The 17,051-nt window shown below is 44.5% G+C and overlaps 1 protein-coding gene across 1 annotated transcript in view; it reads right to left on the bottom strand.

Moving 5' to 3' along the window:
- Window positions 1-17,051, bottom strand: part of Nbas (NBAS subunit of NRZ tethering complex) — a 274,692-nt gene that overhangs the window by 67,749 nt on the left and 189,892 nt on the right. The window contains 2 exon segments of the mRNA XM_037198012.1: window positions 13,495-13,829; window positions 15,003-15,253. Coding sequence (XP_037053907.1) covers window positions 13,495-13,829; window positions 15,003-15,253 — 586 coding nt within the window.

The following is a 17,051-nucleotide window of genomic DNA, read 5'->3' as shown; positions in this document are numbered from 1 at the left end:
GGAGATCGCTTTTGGGCTAGGGATGGCGGCGTGTGTGTCCACTTCTCATTTCAGCTCCAGGACCCCATGCGGTGTAGACCAAGCTCTGTGCATGCTGTGAAGGACAGTTCTTAGCTGTCCTCTACATACAGGTCATGATACTCAGAATGAATGTAATGCCCATAATTCCCTTTGAAGACAGCAGGAGCAGCATGAAACGAACAGGCCACCTGTCTGGCAACAAGAACCCCTCCCAATGTGACCACTGTCAGAGGATGGGCATTAAAAGTCCGTCATCCAGAGACTGACTCATGCGACCTAGGGAGTACTCACAAGGGCGCTGCCCTTCATGGCTCTCCATCAAGGGTCACACAACCAAACAGGCTCCTCCTGGGAAACTGTGATGTGACCAGGTGTGGGGAGGGGACAGGGTAAGCAGTTTCTCTCTCACTGGCCATGTCTTGTGAGTTTACTGGGACAACTTCCTTTCACTCACACTCTCAGTGTGGACATGTTGCTTTTAGGAAACTGTGCCGTCAGCTGCAGAACTAGATTGCTGGGTTCCTTAGAGACTTGAAGAACAGGACTGGCATAATTCTCTGGGATGGCATGCCCTGGTGAAGGGTGTGTGCTTCCGTCTGAGCTCCCACTTCTTGGAAGGGCAGGTTTTGTTGTGCAGACATTACAGAGGGGATCTACACAGCACTGGGGATCAAGGGGCTGACTCCCAGGTCCTCCCATTGGTCCCTTCAAAAGCTTTCCACATGTAGCCAATACTAGGAACAGTACCACCTATCTGTTTCTCTAGCAGCCTTGAGAGTCTCTACAACAGTCATACTGCTATCGGAGCTAGGTTAGATCACTAAAACCACAGTGAGAAAATGAGAGAATTGAAGTGAGTCTACAGACAGGCTGTACGTGTTTATATACACCACACACTTCAGAATGTACAACTGACTTAGGCTCAAGTCTAGGCTTTCAGTCATGTACTATTATCCTGGGCAAAGTCCCTTAAGGTTTTTAAGCCTAAATTCTGGGTCCATTAAATAGAGGTGAGGTCTTCCATTCAACAGTATCCGCCACAGGGGTTTCTGAGGTAAGTTACATAAAGCACCAGAAGACACTCACATTTTACCACACCACTTCACCTCTACATTAACCCTCCCCTACCTCAGTCCAACATCCACAACTGTGCACTGCGTCCTGTTTCCTCTCCACACCACATCAGAGTTCTGTGCTTTCCTTTTGAGGCATTTCCACAATGTATGGTCCTTTGGGCCAAACAAACCTGGCTTTCCAAGGAGATGCCAGCTTGTAATCGGCTACTTTTTCTGGTGGAGGCAGGAGAATGACTAGCTCAAGGCTTCCCCACTTACAGAGTAAGTTCAAAGTCAGGGTGGGTAACTTAGAAAGATTATGAATGTAAAAAAGTAAAAACACAAAGGTCTGGGTACAGAGTTCAGATTAGAGAACCTGCCTAGTAACTGCACAGGAGGCCATGGGTCAGTCCCTAGTAACTGCACAGAAGGCCATGGGTCAGTCCCTAGTAACTGCACAGGAGGCCATTGGGTCAGTCCCTAGTAACTGCACAGGAGGCCATGGGTCAGTCCCTAGTAACTGCACAGGAGGCCATTGGGTCAGTCCCTAGTAACTGCACAGGAGGCCATGGGTCAATCCCTAGTAACTGCACAGGAGGCCATGGGTCAGTCCCTAGTAACTGCACAGGAGGCCATTGGGTCAGTCCCTAGTAACTGCACAGGAGGCCATGGGTCAATCCCTAGTAACTGCACAGAAGGCCATGGGTCAGTCCCTAGTAACTGCACAGGAGGCCATTGGGTCAATCCCTAGTAACTGCACAGAAGGCCACTGGGTCAGTCCCTAGTAACTGCACAGAAGGCCACTGGGTCAGTCCCTAGTAACTGCACAGGAGGCCATTGGGTCAATCCCTAGTATGGGCGTGGGGGGTAAGGGAGGCCTTTTGGGCAACCACTCCCCAGGAATGAAACTGAAGACTGGAGATGATAACACTTGCTTAAAAGTCACCTTACAACACGTCTGTAAATGTCAAGTGACCTAAAATATATGAAATTAACTCCAACATTCATCTCAATGCTGCCTTGAACTCTGAACTGTTTTCTCAGAGCCTGTCTTGCGTTCCTGGACTGTGTGTGAATGAAGCAGTGGTCATGTCTCAAATTTCCTTTGAATTTGCTCCAGGGACTGAGAACAGGACTCCTAAGACCAAAAACCACCACCACCACCACCAGCAGCAGCATCATTAATTTAAAAAACAAAACAATAACACCACCAAACAGTAGCAAACATTTGCTTTGAAACTTACCTGACTCATACATCATATTCATACATATGTGTGTATATACATATATATTATATATGTGTGTGTACATATATGTATAGACACACACACACACACACACACACACACACACACACATATCATAATCTAGAAAGACCTGGATGAAAAGGTAAAAATTGTAACATATTTTAATGAACAGATGATTCTGAAAATAAATACAGAAACAGGCCTTGTCAGGGAGACAGCAGAAGTGGAAGAGAGTTTTAGTCAGCAGCAGCTCCCATCTTTACAGCTGCTCAGGCAGACACTGGATTAGTAACCTCACTGCTTACCAAATCCAAGCAAATCACTCCATCAGCCCGATCAAAAGTGACCACTCCAGGGCAGGTCTTCCTGGAGTGGCTGGTGGACATCAAAACGACCAACAGTCCAATTGAGAAATGGGCTTTAGAACTAAACAGAGAATTCTCAACAGAGGAAACTCAAATGGCTGAAAGACATTTAAGGAATTGCTCAACATCCCTAATCATCAGGGAAATGCAAATCAAAACAACTCTGAGATACCACCTTATGCCTGTCAGAATGGCTAAGATCAAAAACACTGAAGACACTTTATGCTGGAGAGGATGTGGAACTAGGGGAACTCTCCTCCACTGCTGGTGGGAATGCAAGCTTGTACAACCACTTTGGAAATCAATATGGCGCTTTCTTAGAAAATTGGGAATCAATCTCCCCCAAGATCCAGCTATACCACTCCTGGGCATATAGCCAAGAAATGCTCAATCATACCACAAGAGCACTTGCTCAGCTATGTTCATATCAGCATTGTTTGTAATAGCCAAAACCTGAAAACAACCTAGATGCCCTTCAACTGAAGAATGGATAAATAAATTGTGGCACATATACACAATGGAATACTACTCAGCAGAGAAAAACAATGACATCATGAGGTTTGCAGGCAAATGGATGGATCTAGAAAAAATCATCCTGAGTGAGGTAACCCAGACTCAGAAAGACAAATATGGTATGTACTCACTCATAGGAAGATGCTAGATGTGGAACAAGGATGTCTGGACTCTACTCACATCATCAGTGAAGCTACCTGGAAAACGGGACCCCAAGAAAGATACGGAGAAATGGATGAGATCTACATGAACAGCCTGGACATGAGTGGGAGGAATGAAGGGTGAGGGTCGAGGGAAAGAGAGCAGGAGATCCTAGCTGCATCAAGAAAAGAGAGGGAGAACAAGGAATAGGAGACCATGGTAAATGAAGACCACATGAGAAAAGGAAGAAACAAAGAGCTAAAGAGGCCCACAGAAATCCACAAAGATACCCCCACAAAAGATTGCTGGCAATGGTCGAGAGACAGCTGGGACTGACCTACTCTGGTGATGGGATGGCCAAACACCCTAATAGTTGTGCCATAAACCCCATCCAAGGACTGAGGAATCTGGATGCAGATGTCCACAGCTAGGCCCCAGGTGGAGCGCTGATAGTCTAATTAGTGAGAAAGAGGAGGGTTTATATGATCGAGAATTGTTGAGACCAAGGTTGGATAAAGCACAGGGACAAATAACCAAACGAATGGAAACACATGAACTATGAATCAAAGGCTGAGGGGCCCCCAACTGGATCAGGCCCTCTGAATAGTTGAGACAGTTGATTGGCTTGATCTGTTTGGGAGGCATCTAGGCAGTGGTACCAGGTCCTGGGCTCATTGCATGAGTTGGCTGTTTGAAACCTAGGACTTATGCAGGGACGCTTGGCTCAATTTGGGAGGAGGGGACTGGACCTGCCTGGACTGAGTCTATCAGGTCGATCCCAGTCCTCGGGGGAGACCTTGATCTGGAGGAGGTGGGAATGGGGTGTGTGCTGGGGGGAAGGGGAGGGGGGCAGGAAGGAAGAGAACAAGGGAATCTGTGGCTATTATGTAGAACTGAACAGTATTGTAAAATAAATTTTAAAAAAAGAGTTTAAAAACAAAAAAAAGAAAAAAAAAGTGACCACTCTTCACCATTTCCATCGCTACTATCCTAATGCAAACTGACCTCATCTCACAGTAGTTTCCCTTTAGCCAGGGTTTCCCTCTCTAAGGTTTCAGTTACATGTGGTCAACCAAGGTCTGAAAATATTAAATGAAAGGTTCCATAGGAGTTCAGAAGTATTAACTATCTTTTTATAGAAGTTTGCATTGTTCTACTTCATTATTAGTTACTGTTAATCTATTGCTATGCTTAGTTTATACATTAAACTATCGCGGGCACACAGGAACAGGACAGCAGTGTGGAGGGTTCTGTATGCCCTACAGTCACAAGCATCTACAAATGGCCTTGCTGTGCTCCCTACTATACTTAGATAACTGCAATTACCTCCTAAGTGGTTCACTTGCTTCTGCTGTTACCTGCCATAGCATCTCCCACATAGAGGCTGAGAGATTCTGTTAAAAACATCAGCTTGGATCAACACGCTCCAGTGGCTTCCCATTCATTCAAGCTTCTATTCAAGCTGGTACCATTCTATCCTTCTTTGACCTCACCTCACATCCCCATTACTCTTCTCTTTCATTCCACATCAACAGACTGGTCTCCTTTCCCTCAAATAACCCCAGCATGCTCCCTGCTGGAGAACCTACTACATACCCCATCTTCTCTGTGTTCAACAAATACATCCTGTGGCCTCACTTCACCAATGTCTTTGCTCAAATGGCACCCTCACAGTTGGTCTTCTGTGGACGCCTTACTTGACAACAGTCCTGTTGCCTAGCAGCCTGAATCTCTCCCCTAGTTTATTCCTCGTTTGTATCCATTATTATTTCACATGTCTGAATGTAATCACTTAATATTTTAGTTTAGTTTCTGTCTTCCACTAGAGTACATTTCCTAATGCTAGAGATATTTGTCTCTTCTGTTCAGTGATATACACCAAGCATTGAGACTGATTCCTGATATGTAGTAGATATAATTTAATAGTGTGTAACAAATTATCCAAATTTTGAAGCTTAAAATCCATATTTCACAAGAGCTTCTATGAGTCATGAATCTGGAAACGGCTCCGATTAACTTCCATCTGCCTACTGATTGGTATAGAGAAGAAACCTGACCCCATGCCTACTCCCATAGTTGCTGGCATCCCTGCTCCCTCGTCATGGGACCTCTTCATAAGCTGCTCAAACATGGCAGCTGGGTTCCCCAATATGAGTAAGCTAAAGAGAAGCTCAGTCTATGTGTAGCCTGGTTTTTAACATTCCCTTCACGCCACTGGATGTCACTTCAATCTACTTGTTTGAAGAGCATCAGCAAGTCGAACTCACTTTCGAGAAGTGGAAATTACACAATGGTTTATAATATATATAGTTAGTAATAAGCAGAGGGCTGTATTGGAAACTCGCACACAGCAATCCTCAATGAACCACTGTTTAGAGCTAGAAACAGAGCTCAGGGGTCGCAGGATCTTGCCTACTAGGCACGAAGCCTGGGAGCCAAACCACAGTATTGCAACTAAGTTGTTCAATGAATGAAAGAACTAAGCAATACTACATACTTGAAAAAAGGAAAAGACTAGCTAAATGGAAAACCAGATTGACTTTTCTAAGAACCTACAGACGAAGAAGAAGAAGAAGAAGAAGAAGAAGAAGAAGAAGAAGAAGAAGAAGAAGAAGAAGAAGAAGAAGAAGAAAATTTTTACTTTTAGCAAATAGAAAAAGGGTAAACCAGACAAAATCAACTTCTGAAGTGTAGGTAATGCCATGTGAAACGTTTCCTAGGAGAGGCTCCCACTCTCCAGTCTTAGCAAGTGTCTTTTTCCTCAGGGTTGTCTGAATTTATTCAAGATTTAATTCTTGGCAAGCAAGATACTGATGGATGAAGGCACTCACCACCAAGTCCGATTGCCTCAGTTTGATGCTGGAACCCAGAGAATGCAGAAAGAACCAACCAAGAACAACCAAGTTGTCACCTGATCTACACACATGCACCATGACTGTGTTCATATTCATTCTCTCTCTCTCTCTCTCTCTCTCTCACACACACACACACACACACACACACACACACACACACACACAAAGTTAGTACTCTTGTATTATATCATACCTAAATGATTATATTTTCTATTACTCAAGAATTCTTGCTCCTATCTATTCTGTGGTGTCGACAGTCACACCGAGAAAGAATTCCTGTTTAGATTATTTTTCTCTTTGTATCTCCTAAGCTGATGGTTGTCTGCACTCAGCAAGAATGGACTAACAGTCTTCAGGACTCTAACACAGGGACCAGATGAAGGTCAGCTTAGAGCAGTAGAGCCAGTACAGTCGACGCTTCTGAGACAGTCAGTTCTTACCAGGACTGTGTTTCCATTGACCATACTTCCTTTGCTCATCTGCACAGTAAACCAAGAGCTGCTAGAAGGCAAGGGGCACAGCTCTCACTCGCTCACACAAGAATGGCAATGAAGAGGTCTTCCAACCAAATTCCTCCGAGTATTTGGAGTGATACTTTAATAAAGAAACCAGGGGAATCAAATGGGCAAAGGAGGCACCCATTGGCACCACCCCCAATGTCCCTATCCTTGATCACTGGAACCAACTGCTCAGAGGTCAATGGGCAAAGGAAATTATTTAAAGGTTAACAAAGATCAGCACTTAGCAGATTTCGAGCCCTGGGGAACACTTTACCACAGTTCACATCTAGGTTCAGGGTTAATATAAAGTAGCGGCCAACAGCACACAATCATCTAGGTACTAATGCCAGCTTCAGAACTTAGTAGTTTTAAGGCAATTTTTATTTCTATTGAAGAACTTAAGAGTATCGGAAGATTTCAAAGTAATGTTAATATCCTAGATTATCTGACTTGAAATTAAAAATGTATCTCAAACTTTATTTTATTACTAAGAAAAATGTATAAGATATGAAAGCACATTTAAACTTTAGCAATCTTTTAAGGATTTTACATTTTGGTCTCAACTTTAATACAAAGCTACAACTTTAACAACAAAGCTTTCCTAGGCCTATAAATTCTATAAAATTCTTATTTTATGTAGAGCCAGGGGGAAGTGTAATTATGCACCACCCCAATGTCCCTATCCTTGATCACTGGAACCAAGAATTATGGGAATGCATGGGCCCCAAGAGGGGAGACCATCCCGGGTCAGTATAAATACTCGAGGCCTCAAAATGGAAACTCTCCTGGCTTTGAACAGAGAGATGTATAGCAAAAGGGGGAGAGAGACAGCGGTTCTTGTCTCTGAAGATGGAGAAGGACTGTGAGTCAATGAAGGAGAGCAGCCAGCAGACACGAGAAAAGGCAGAGATGGATTCCCCTAGGGCCTCCAGAAAGCAATGTCCCTTTGCCTATGCTTGATTTTAGCCCAGTCAAACTCTAGCCTTACATCAAACCTATAGTGGTATACAGAATATAGATTAGTGATGTTTAGGCCAGTAAATCTCTTTTCAGAGGGAACACAGAAGAAAGTGAACCAAGAATGTGATCAGAATTGAACACACATGATAGGGGTTTGGGGGGTGATTTTCTACTCTAGCCGAGACCTGCCACAGTGAGGAGGAGAAGGAGAAGGAGGAAGAGGAGGAGGAGACGGCACTGTTTCCATGTTATAGAAAAAACAAACCCATCTGGTAGATGTGAACTCCACATATAGACAGAGTAATGACAAAAAATGAAGATTGCCTCTAAAATCGTAGGCTCCTTTCTAAGGAAAAGCTGGTTACCCACTGAACTCCTCTAACAGTGAAGGAGATAAGGCCAGAACTGGAATTCTGGCTGAGCTACCACCTTACTTCTGACTTTGAAGGAATTACCTAACCTCTGACCTTGGGCTGACTTCTCAGTGGAGAGCACAACACTTGTGGTGTTCACTGGTGACAAGGGGAACTGTGAAGCCCGTGCCTGGTGTGCAGTGAGTGGCCAGTAAATGGCAGCCAGGACTTGTACATCACACAGGACAGACGAGCTCTGGGGTCTCACTCAGTGTCAGTGCGACATTCCTTTGGAAATGTGTGGGAAGCAGCTTTCTCTTTCTTCAGCTTCTTCTTTGGCCGATAAACCAGGAATTTTCCCCTATGGGTCCAAGGAAAGCAAATGCTGCTTCATTCTTTCCTCCCCCACTTCTCTGGAGAGCAGTGACACCCGTCAAGTGACATGAGGGGGAGACACTGATGCGTATACCTAGCCCTGCCCTTCCCCTAGAGGCCCACATGGCTGTTGTGACAGAGTACTCTTGAGTACTTTGCCCTTCCGTGGCAGCCATGTGTGGTTCAGGGCCACACTGAGGCTGCACAGCACGTCTAACATGCTTGTGGGTTACTGATCATTTCAAAGTAACCTGTCTGAGTGGACTTAATGTAAGTACACACAGCACCTTTACAAACTTAGTTAAAATGTGAATGCAATTCCCCTTAATATCTTACACTGGTCACAGGGTGGGATGATCATACACAGGAGGACTTCACTTAGATTACATTTCCAACTCCCCAGGTATCACATGCTAGATCTACAGTAAGCACTGACCAGGATTTGCCTCTCTAGAGCCCGTGAATAGAAATGAGGTAGCCTTTCCCACGGATATGTGTGAGCTGCAGGCATGCATGTGTGTTTAGCAGGGTTCGGTAAAGATCTAGCTAGCTCAGGATGAGAAGGGTTAATAGGAAAAAGAAGCCACACTCTCCTCTCCAGTTCTACCAATAACAATGATGAAATTTTGACTAAGCTTTTTATATATTTATGGTCCTGCATACATGTGGTGCACATAAGCTCATGAGGCTACACACACACATATGCATAAAAATAAAACAAATCTTAGGAATGTGAAACTGTCTTTCATGCGAACATCAAAAGAGAACGGAGACAGTTATACTCATTAGAGATGATAACTTTTAGTAAAGTCCATAAACTATCAGGAACCGCAAAATAATTTCAAAGTATGGTGTGTAAACTGTAAGGAACCTCAATTACATCCAAGAGCCTTAAAAATAAACACTCTTTATAATGACAGTAAGGTATTATTTACCCATTTCTAATATGTTGACATTGGACTTGAAACGTCAATGCAATCATGGGTGAAACTGTGAGGACTCACACAAAGCAGACCACACCAACTCATTGTACTCCGACAGTCCACGGAAGAATGTTCTAGATGACGGAACAGAAATCATGAATTCTATTAAATAACAATCACTGTGCAGATGTCACTATTCTGTGGGAAGAAGTGGGATCTGTGCACCTCACTGTGCAGACAAGTGTGACCAGGACACTGCATTTGTGCAATCACGTGACCTGGGAGCTGACAGAGCAACTGACAAACTCCAGATCTATTCAGAGGTGAGCATCTGGAAGATGATATCTTCAAACTGAAAAAGCCTGCCACTTTAAGGAAAACAGTGCACAATATTTGTTTCCAATGATAAAGTTTAAAAAAAAATTAAAAATGAAACTTCCATCTACCACTCTCAGCTTGACAGTATCTGGAAAAAAAATCAAGATTTATCTGATGAAAAGACTGGTGCTCATACTAACGCATGTAACGTTCCAACACTGAACAATGCAATGTGTCAACATGTGCATGGTCTTCATAATCCAGTGTACCAATATTTCCAAATGCCTAATGCAATTAAATTGTTTTTAGATTCCTCACTGCAGCTAATGTTTAGAATGTTTCATGCAAGAGTATGCTATCAAAATACAGTCCAAAGTAGTGGCTATTACACCATCCTCCTTCCTAACCTCGTAGCTGTGTGGGGCTGACTTTTCTTTTCTTATTCCAGGCAGAACAAGTCTAATGCAGACGCTGAGGAGACAAAGCCCAGGGCAGCTGCCTGGGATGGCACTCCCCAGCTGTCCAGCTGCTGCCTGGGAGGCTCTGCACTCCACGGAAGCTGTGGGGAGCTGTGGCCCGGGCTTCAGTGTTTTTTTTGGTGATACAGCCACATTCAAGTTGTTCCTGCTCTTGAAAGTGACATCTCACCCATAAATGACCCTTCACCCCCACTCCTGTACCTGCCCACTCACCCACACTTCTGTAAGGAACCCTAATAACCTCACTGGTTTACCACATTAGGCTTCAGTGATAGCCATACCTGCTGTTGGTGGTTCACTTTCTGGGTGAGTAGATGCTTGCTCACATCTGCTGGGGAACAGTGTCACCCACCCTCACTTGTCTGTACCCGAGACAAAAGTGTTTCCAATTGCTGAAATGAACACGGTAGGGGCACTCTAACCAACTCACCAATTCAGGTTGCAGCATACACATTTTTATCCTCTTTCCCTCTGCATATCCATTACCACAAGTGTCAGAAAAGTTAGCCACTGCGTATGACATAATGCTATCGGTGAATGCTTTCCCAAGAACATCTAAGAATTCTGCTAATGTAAATGTTAATTAAACAACTGTCAGGACAAGGACGGAAAGGCACCACTGGCATGCTCAGTGTGGATTCAGCACAAGATGCAGACGTCAGGAAGTTCCTGTCTGACTTTTAGTATCGGAACAATTGCTGACTGTTTTGCTCGGCACTCTAGAAAAAGCTTACGCATTCTTTCTAAAGATTTCGTTCTGAATTAAATGTGGGCACACTCCTGAAAACTGCACACTGTGTATGAATAACACACACTCACTTTACATTTCCAGCATCATGTACAAGCTGTGGAAGCATCTGGTGTTTTGAAAATTTGAACAAATCCAGTTGTATTCCATCTTCCAAATGTGTCCTCTAACATGTGGGGCTTGTGTCTCATAATTCTCTCTCTCTCTCTCTCTCTCTCTCTCTCTCTCTCTCTCTCTCTCTCTCTCTCTCTCTCTCTCTCCTGCACTGTTTCACATTTGCATTTTATCAAAATATAACAGATACCTGCTCTAACCAGAAAATGAAAAGCTACACCATTAGTAAAATGGGGGAAATTTTATACCTAGACTAAAGATACAGAATTGTAAAGGTAATCATTTTACTTTTATAATTTTCCTGGTGCACTAGAAAACTCACTCCTGGGAACAGTCCGTGAAAAGGAAATGCTGCACCCAGATCACACCACCCGGTTACACACCTAGATCACCACAGTACTCAGCTGAGTCTTTACTCAGTCTGCCTTGTGTATTTTCCTCATAAGATTACACACACACAAACAAGTGTGCCACACACTTCCAAATAGTTTACAGACATCTTGAAAGCCTATGATTAAGATTGGTTTAGGGAGCACATGGTATATTTTTAAATCTTGAAGCCTAAAATACCACAGACAGAAGCTAAAACTCACAGCTGAAGAAGGGTCAGGACCGCTCCCACTTACCGCACACCACAGTGGACCATTCCTGGCCTCACGTAAACTACTAGAAACACCCTACGGCCTGAGGAAGGTTCCTCTGTGCTCTTGTCTAGACCTTGTTGAGTCCTTTAGCAGCGCTCAGGTTTCAGCTCATGAGCCATTTCTGCGAGTTCAGACTCTAGGAGGATTGGTCCCTTCCCACACGTTACCCTCTCCCTAACTCTCATCTAAACTCAGCTCTGCTGTGGCCAGGGCCCATGACAGGCACCTCTGGGCTGCTCTCTGGTCTGGGTACTTCTTGGTTTCTAGACAGGCTCCAGGACCTGTCCCTATGAATTCCTCCAGGTAGTAAAGTATAATGGCTACGAAAGGACACATGCAGCTCCCTGCAGATCAGAATGTGGCTCCTCATTACCAGCTTTACCTTGCTTTTACAATCAGGTAACAGCAGCTGTGCTGGTTTGAACAGGTATGGCCCCCATAGACTCGTGTACTTGAATCGTTGGCCTACAGGGAGTGGCACTATTAGGAGGTGTGGCCTTTTTGGAGGAAGTGAACCACTGTGGGGGTGCTCAAGCTATACCCAGTGTATGCATCAGTTCACTTCCTGTTGCCTGCAGATCAAGATGGAGCACTCTAAGCTCCTTTCTCCAGTACCACATTTGTCTGCACACCATGTCCCTCCATGATGATAATGGACTGAACCCCTGAAACTGTAAGTGAGCCACCCCAATTCAATGTTTTCTTTATAAGAGCTGCCATGGTCATGGAGTCTCTTCAGAGCAATAGAAACCCTAACTAAGACAAACAGTATCTTCCTCAAAGATTATTCATCCTGAGCCTCCTCTGAAAGAGGCAAAGATCTGATGGTTCTCACAGCTGATGAGGACATATGTGATTCCCAAATTTAAGCGTTTCTTAAACACATCTCCCTACATTTCCTTTAAAGTTATCCTTATTTCCTTCCGAAAACAATGATTATCCCCATTTTAAAGTAGTGGCCGTAAAATCCAAAAATCAAGTTATTCAAGTTAGCTAGATTAGATTAATCAAAAATGAAAAGGTTCTTGGTAACCCACAACTCGAAGTCTAGTGAGTGACTAACCCAGAATTCACCCATGCCAAAAGCCAGATGAGTGTTTTGCAAGACTTCGCAACTATCCTGCAGTGGCAGCATAATATTAACAAATCATTTCATTCAGGTGAGACACCGCATACGCTTGCCATCTTGGAGGAAGAAAAGGCCGTGTCAGCTGTGGGAAAGGAGGAAACAGTGATTGTGAAGGCAGGGGCTGAGAGATATTCTAAGAGACACAAGGCTGGGGCCCAGGCAGTCAGGACAGAGCAGCTGCGGAGGAGGATTCTCTGGGACAGAGGGTGGAAAGCAAAGAGGACCCTGCCACTTAACTTCGATTTCAGATAACTACGACGAGGTATGGAGAGCAGGTCTCAGGTCTAAACACAGAGCACTGGAAACTACGGCATGCACACCCGAGACATCCTAGTGCCATGCCCTGTTCCGCATCATTCATATTCATGCAGAAAATCCGAAGGGCTCGACCAGATCCCAGAAAGGCGTCAGCCTAGGTTCTGAGTAGAATGACATCAAGGATGGACCACGGGGCTCCCTTATACTTCACAGTGAAAACCAGGATGATGCTATGATAACCAGGGCATACCCATGAGAACTACAGCAGGCCAAAATGTACTTGTGAATTAGAGTAAGTACCTCGGGTTTTTATTGTTTCTTTATATGTAATGGCAGAAAGTGATTTCTCAGTTAAGCTCAGCAAAAACGAAAAGTCAAGTGTATTTTTTTTTTCTATTTCAAGGAAGAAAATAAAAACAAATCTATAGAATGTAAGCACATTTTTCATCCTTTTCAGAGTGCTCTCAATATCTACCTTGAAGTACTTTTCAGTTACCTTGGACACAGCTTTTGGAGAAAACGTGATTGCATCCACCACAGTGATGAGGTCATCCGGACAGAGGCGATCAAAGTACTTCAGGCAGACGTCATAGGCATGCAGCCACTCGGAGGGGGACTGCGGTGCCTGCTGGATGAGCTGGGGGTCTCCGGTCCAGAACAACTTCTGCAACCAGACGGTGTACAGGGAGCTGGGGGACAGCATCCGCCCGTCCTTCTCAGGGATTCTGGGAGCAAGTTTGGAAACGGATAAGATATTCTGGCTTGTGAGCACCGGTTCCAATGCTCCCAGCGCATCCCCGCTTTCGTCCGTCAGCTTCTTGTAATTAAGACCTGGCGAGAGGAGAAAGGAAGGAAGTGGCTGACTGGAGTGGAAACCACACGCAGGCGCCTCCAACACACACAGCCCTGCGGGTGCTGAATGAAGAGACGGCAATTATACCGCGAGCTTAGGCTTTGTGAGAAGATCAGAAACTGCGCTCTAGCCCCAGCCTGGACCTGCGCTGTGCAACCCCACGTCACTCAACTTACACAACTCCCGGTGTCCTTCTGTGTGCCCTCTCTTCGCCTCTCCCGCTCACTCATGGCCCTCAGCACCTACGCTGTCGTCTACCGGTACAGTCACCAGACTGCTGTTTGTCACCAGCTACTTGAAGGCAGCTATCAGAACAACTGATAACCTAAAGGACATTCTCACAGTTGCCATGGAAAGGAGATGAATATAGACCAAAGCGCCACATAAAGTATGAAGCACTGTAGAGACTGAAGCGTGGTTATCACATTTAATTTCCTAGTTATAAGCGCAAGGACGCCACTCCGAACATTTCTAAAATCCATCAAGGTGCCGAGGTTCTTTGACATGTCCCGTGAATAGTGTATTCAGTATATTACATCTATAAAAATTCATATACTTAAGATCATACATAAATATGTTGAGATTTGATTTCTCTTATGTCTTCGTGTGAGTGCCTGCACTCATGTCTGTGCGCCACCTGTGTAGGTGACCACAGAGGACAGATGAGGGTGTCGGATCTCCTAGAGCTGAAGTTACAGGAAACTGAACTGCCTAACGGGGTGCTGGGACCCAAGCCAGGACTTCAGCAAGAGCAGCGAGTCCTCACTACTGACCCACCTCTCCAGCCCCACGAGTGCCATGAACATTTTCAATAAATGCATTCTACTAAAGTGAAATTCTTCCAAACTGCCTAAGATGAGGGGTCCAATCATGCCATGTTAAAATACCAACTTGGACAGAAGAAGGCTGTCCATAGCAGAATCACCTGAAGTCACTGGGGAATTTCAGGAGATTTCTGTCTTTTCCTGATGCTGAATGTTCTCACTGCAGGGCAAAGGAACGGGAAGATGCTAACTAAAGTCAGTCTCCTCCACAAATCCGTGGTTTCACTATGTCAGTGACAATATATGAACACAGCTGGCTGTGAGCGGAAAATTAATCCCCAGGTTTCATTGAGAAGGGAGGGACCAGCAGGAACATGAATGGCCTACCTGATGCAACGACTTTGAATTTCTTCAGTAGGCGAATGTGGGTTTCTGGCTTAATAGGAGCCATCTCAAAGTCTGCACAGCCACAGCTTTCCAGGAGCGTGAAATAATACAGCAGCCTTTCGTGGTCGAGGCCCGCGATGGTGGGGTAGATGTACTTGAGCATGTGTTTATGAAAGGACTCAGGGTCCGTCTTCAACGTGTCAAAGAGATGAAGGGTTTGGGCTCGCTTTTCAATCTCTCCTGTGGACAAACTGAAATCGAGAACCAAACAGTCTGTGTTACACGATTTCCCTTCAGAAAAGTGATCTTTAAAGCCTGGAAGAAAGGCTGGTGTGTGTGTGTGTGTGTGTGTGTGTGTGTGTGGTGGAGGGAGCCCACACAGACGCATGACACAGTGAGCATGTGGAGGTCAGAGGACAACTCCTGAGCATTGGGTCTTTCCTTCCACCATGGGTCCTGGGACGCAATTCAGGCCATCACACTTCCGAAGAGGGCTTTTCCCACTGAGCCATCCTGCTGGCCCAGAGATGCTGCTTCTAATAAGTCTCTTCTAACTAGCCACAAGACCTATGCATTGTATCTAAAGTGACACGAATAAGAAGCAGAGGTCTGCCCTCCTACTATGTGACTTTCACACGTCACCACAGACGGAACCACAGCAGCCCTAAAAGACAGGCATTCCTAGAGTTCCAGAACTGCCTATTCTTGCCAGCTAGGTCAGGAAACAAGATAGGACATTTATTCTAAATCATTTACCATCTCTACACACATGTTCAGGAACACACACACAATAAGCCATAAATAAAAATGCAAATTTAAGAAAGAAGGAAATAGCAAGGGGAAGAATAAAATCCCACCATTTAGGCATGCCTTACATCTAAGAGTATTGAATTAATATTCAATAAACATCAATTTATGTCATGTTCAAGTAAGATTAAAACAGGAAAGAAATAATTATGCTTTCAATACTATCTACAGGACTGCTTCTTGAATAGAAGATACATCTTAATATTTTCATACTAATTTAAGTACCTTTTCATACGAACTCAAAGTCTAATATAAACTTAAATAGGAGTTATTTAAGGTTAACCTGCTGAGGAAAAAAAAGTTCATGATATTTTGTTTGCTGGATTGGCTTGTCTGAGTTTTATTTAACTGGAGAGAGGAGAAGGTTTTACTTGATCTTCTGTTTTTCCCTAGACAGCCGACTCAGGTCTTGTACCATCTCAGGGCCTGGACTAGGCAAGTCTCCATTCTCTACCTGTGAAGGTCTTTTGGGTAACCCACCATACTAATAGAAATGGTGTTTCCAGGACACCCAAGGCAGCAGAGAAAATACTTGGGGGATACTGTACGTAGTTGTATAGGAAAGTGATGGCAAAAAAAAAATTTTGTTTTTTCATAATTTGAAAACTGAGGTCGAGAATGATGCAGTGGCGAAGAAAACAGTAAGCTGCGTAACCTCACTAATGCTCCACACAGACAGATGTGCAGAGAGAAGGGTTATGGAGCACAGGAAGGAAGAGCTTTGTTCTATGTTGATTCCTACAGTAGGAACTTGCAGTGCTCACTTGTCAGGACATGAATGAGAAACTGCCACCCTGGCCCATCCAGCCTCAGAGTATGTTTGCTCACTACCTCAGAGAGGGACTGTGTCACGAAGGTCAAGCACCCACACTAACACTGCCTGACAAACAGGGTCCATCTTCAACGGCTCTCCCTTCTAGCAGCAATACCCCAAGAGTCACCCTGTCACACTTCACTAACAACCCTATACACAGTGTTCGGGGTAAACCAGTCTACAGAATGGTCAAGGGCTCCACAGCAGCTTACTCAGCCTCTGCTTGACTGAACTCTGGATCCAGTCCTTCTCAACATGACTTTTTCCTCAGCCACTCACAACTCTGCTGACAATTCGGTTTGCCTCACGTACAATTTCACCTAATTATCTTGTCAAGACAGATACCTTTACTGACACACGATAAAGACCCAACCATCTCTCTCCTGTAAATTATAATGTGCTAAGATCTTTTGTAGATGCCAGTAATC

The sequence above is a fragment of the Peromyscus leucopus genome, chromosome 22 (genome assembly GCF_004664715.2).
Source record: "Peromyscus leucopus breed LL Stock chromosome 22, UCI_PerLeu_2.1, whole genome shotgun sequence".
Classification (NCBI taxonomy): Eukaryota; Metazoa; Chordata; class Mammalia; order Rodentia; family Cricetidae; genus Peromyscus; species Peromyscus leucopus.
This window is presented reverse-complemented; position numbering and strand designations above follow the sequence as displayed.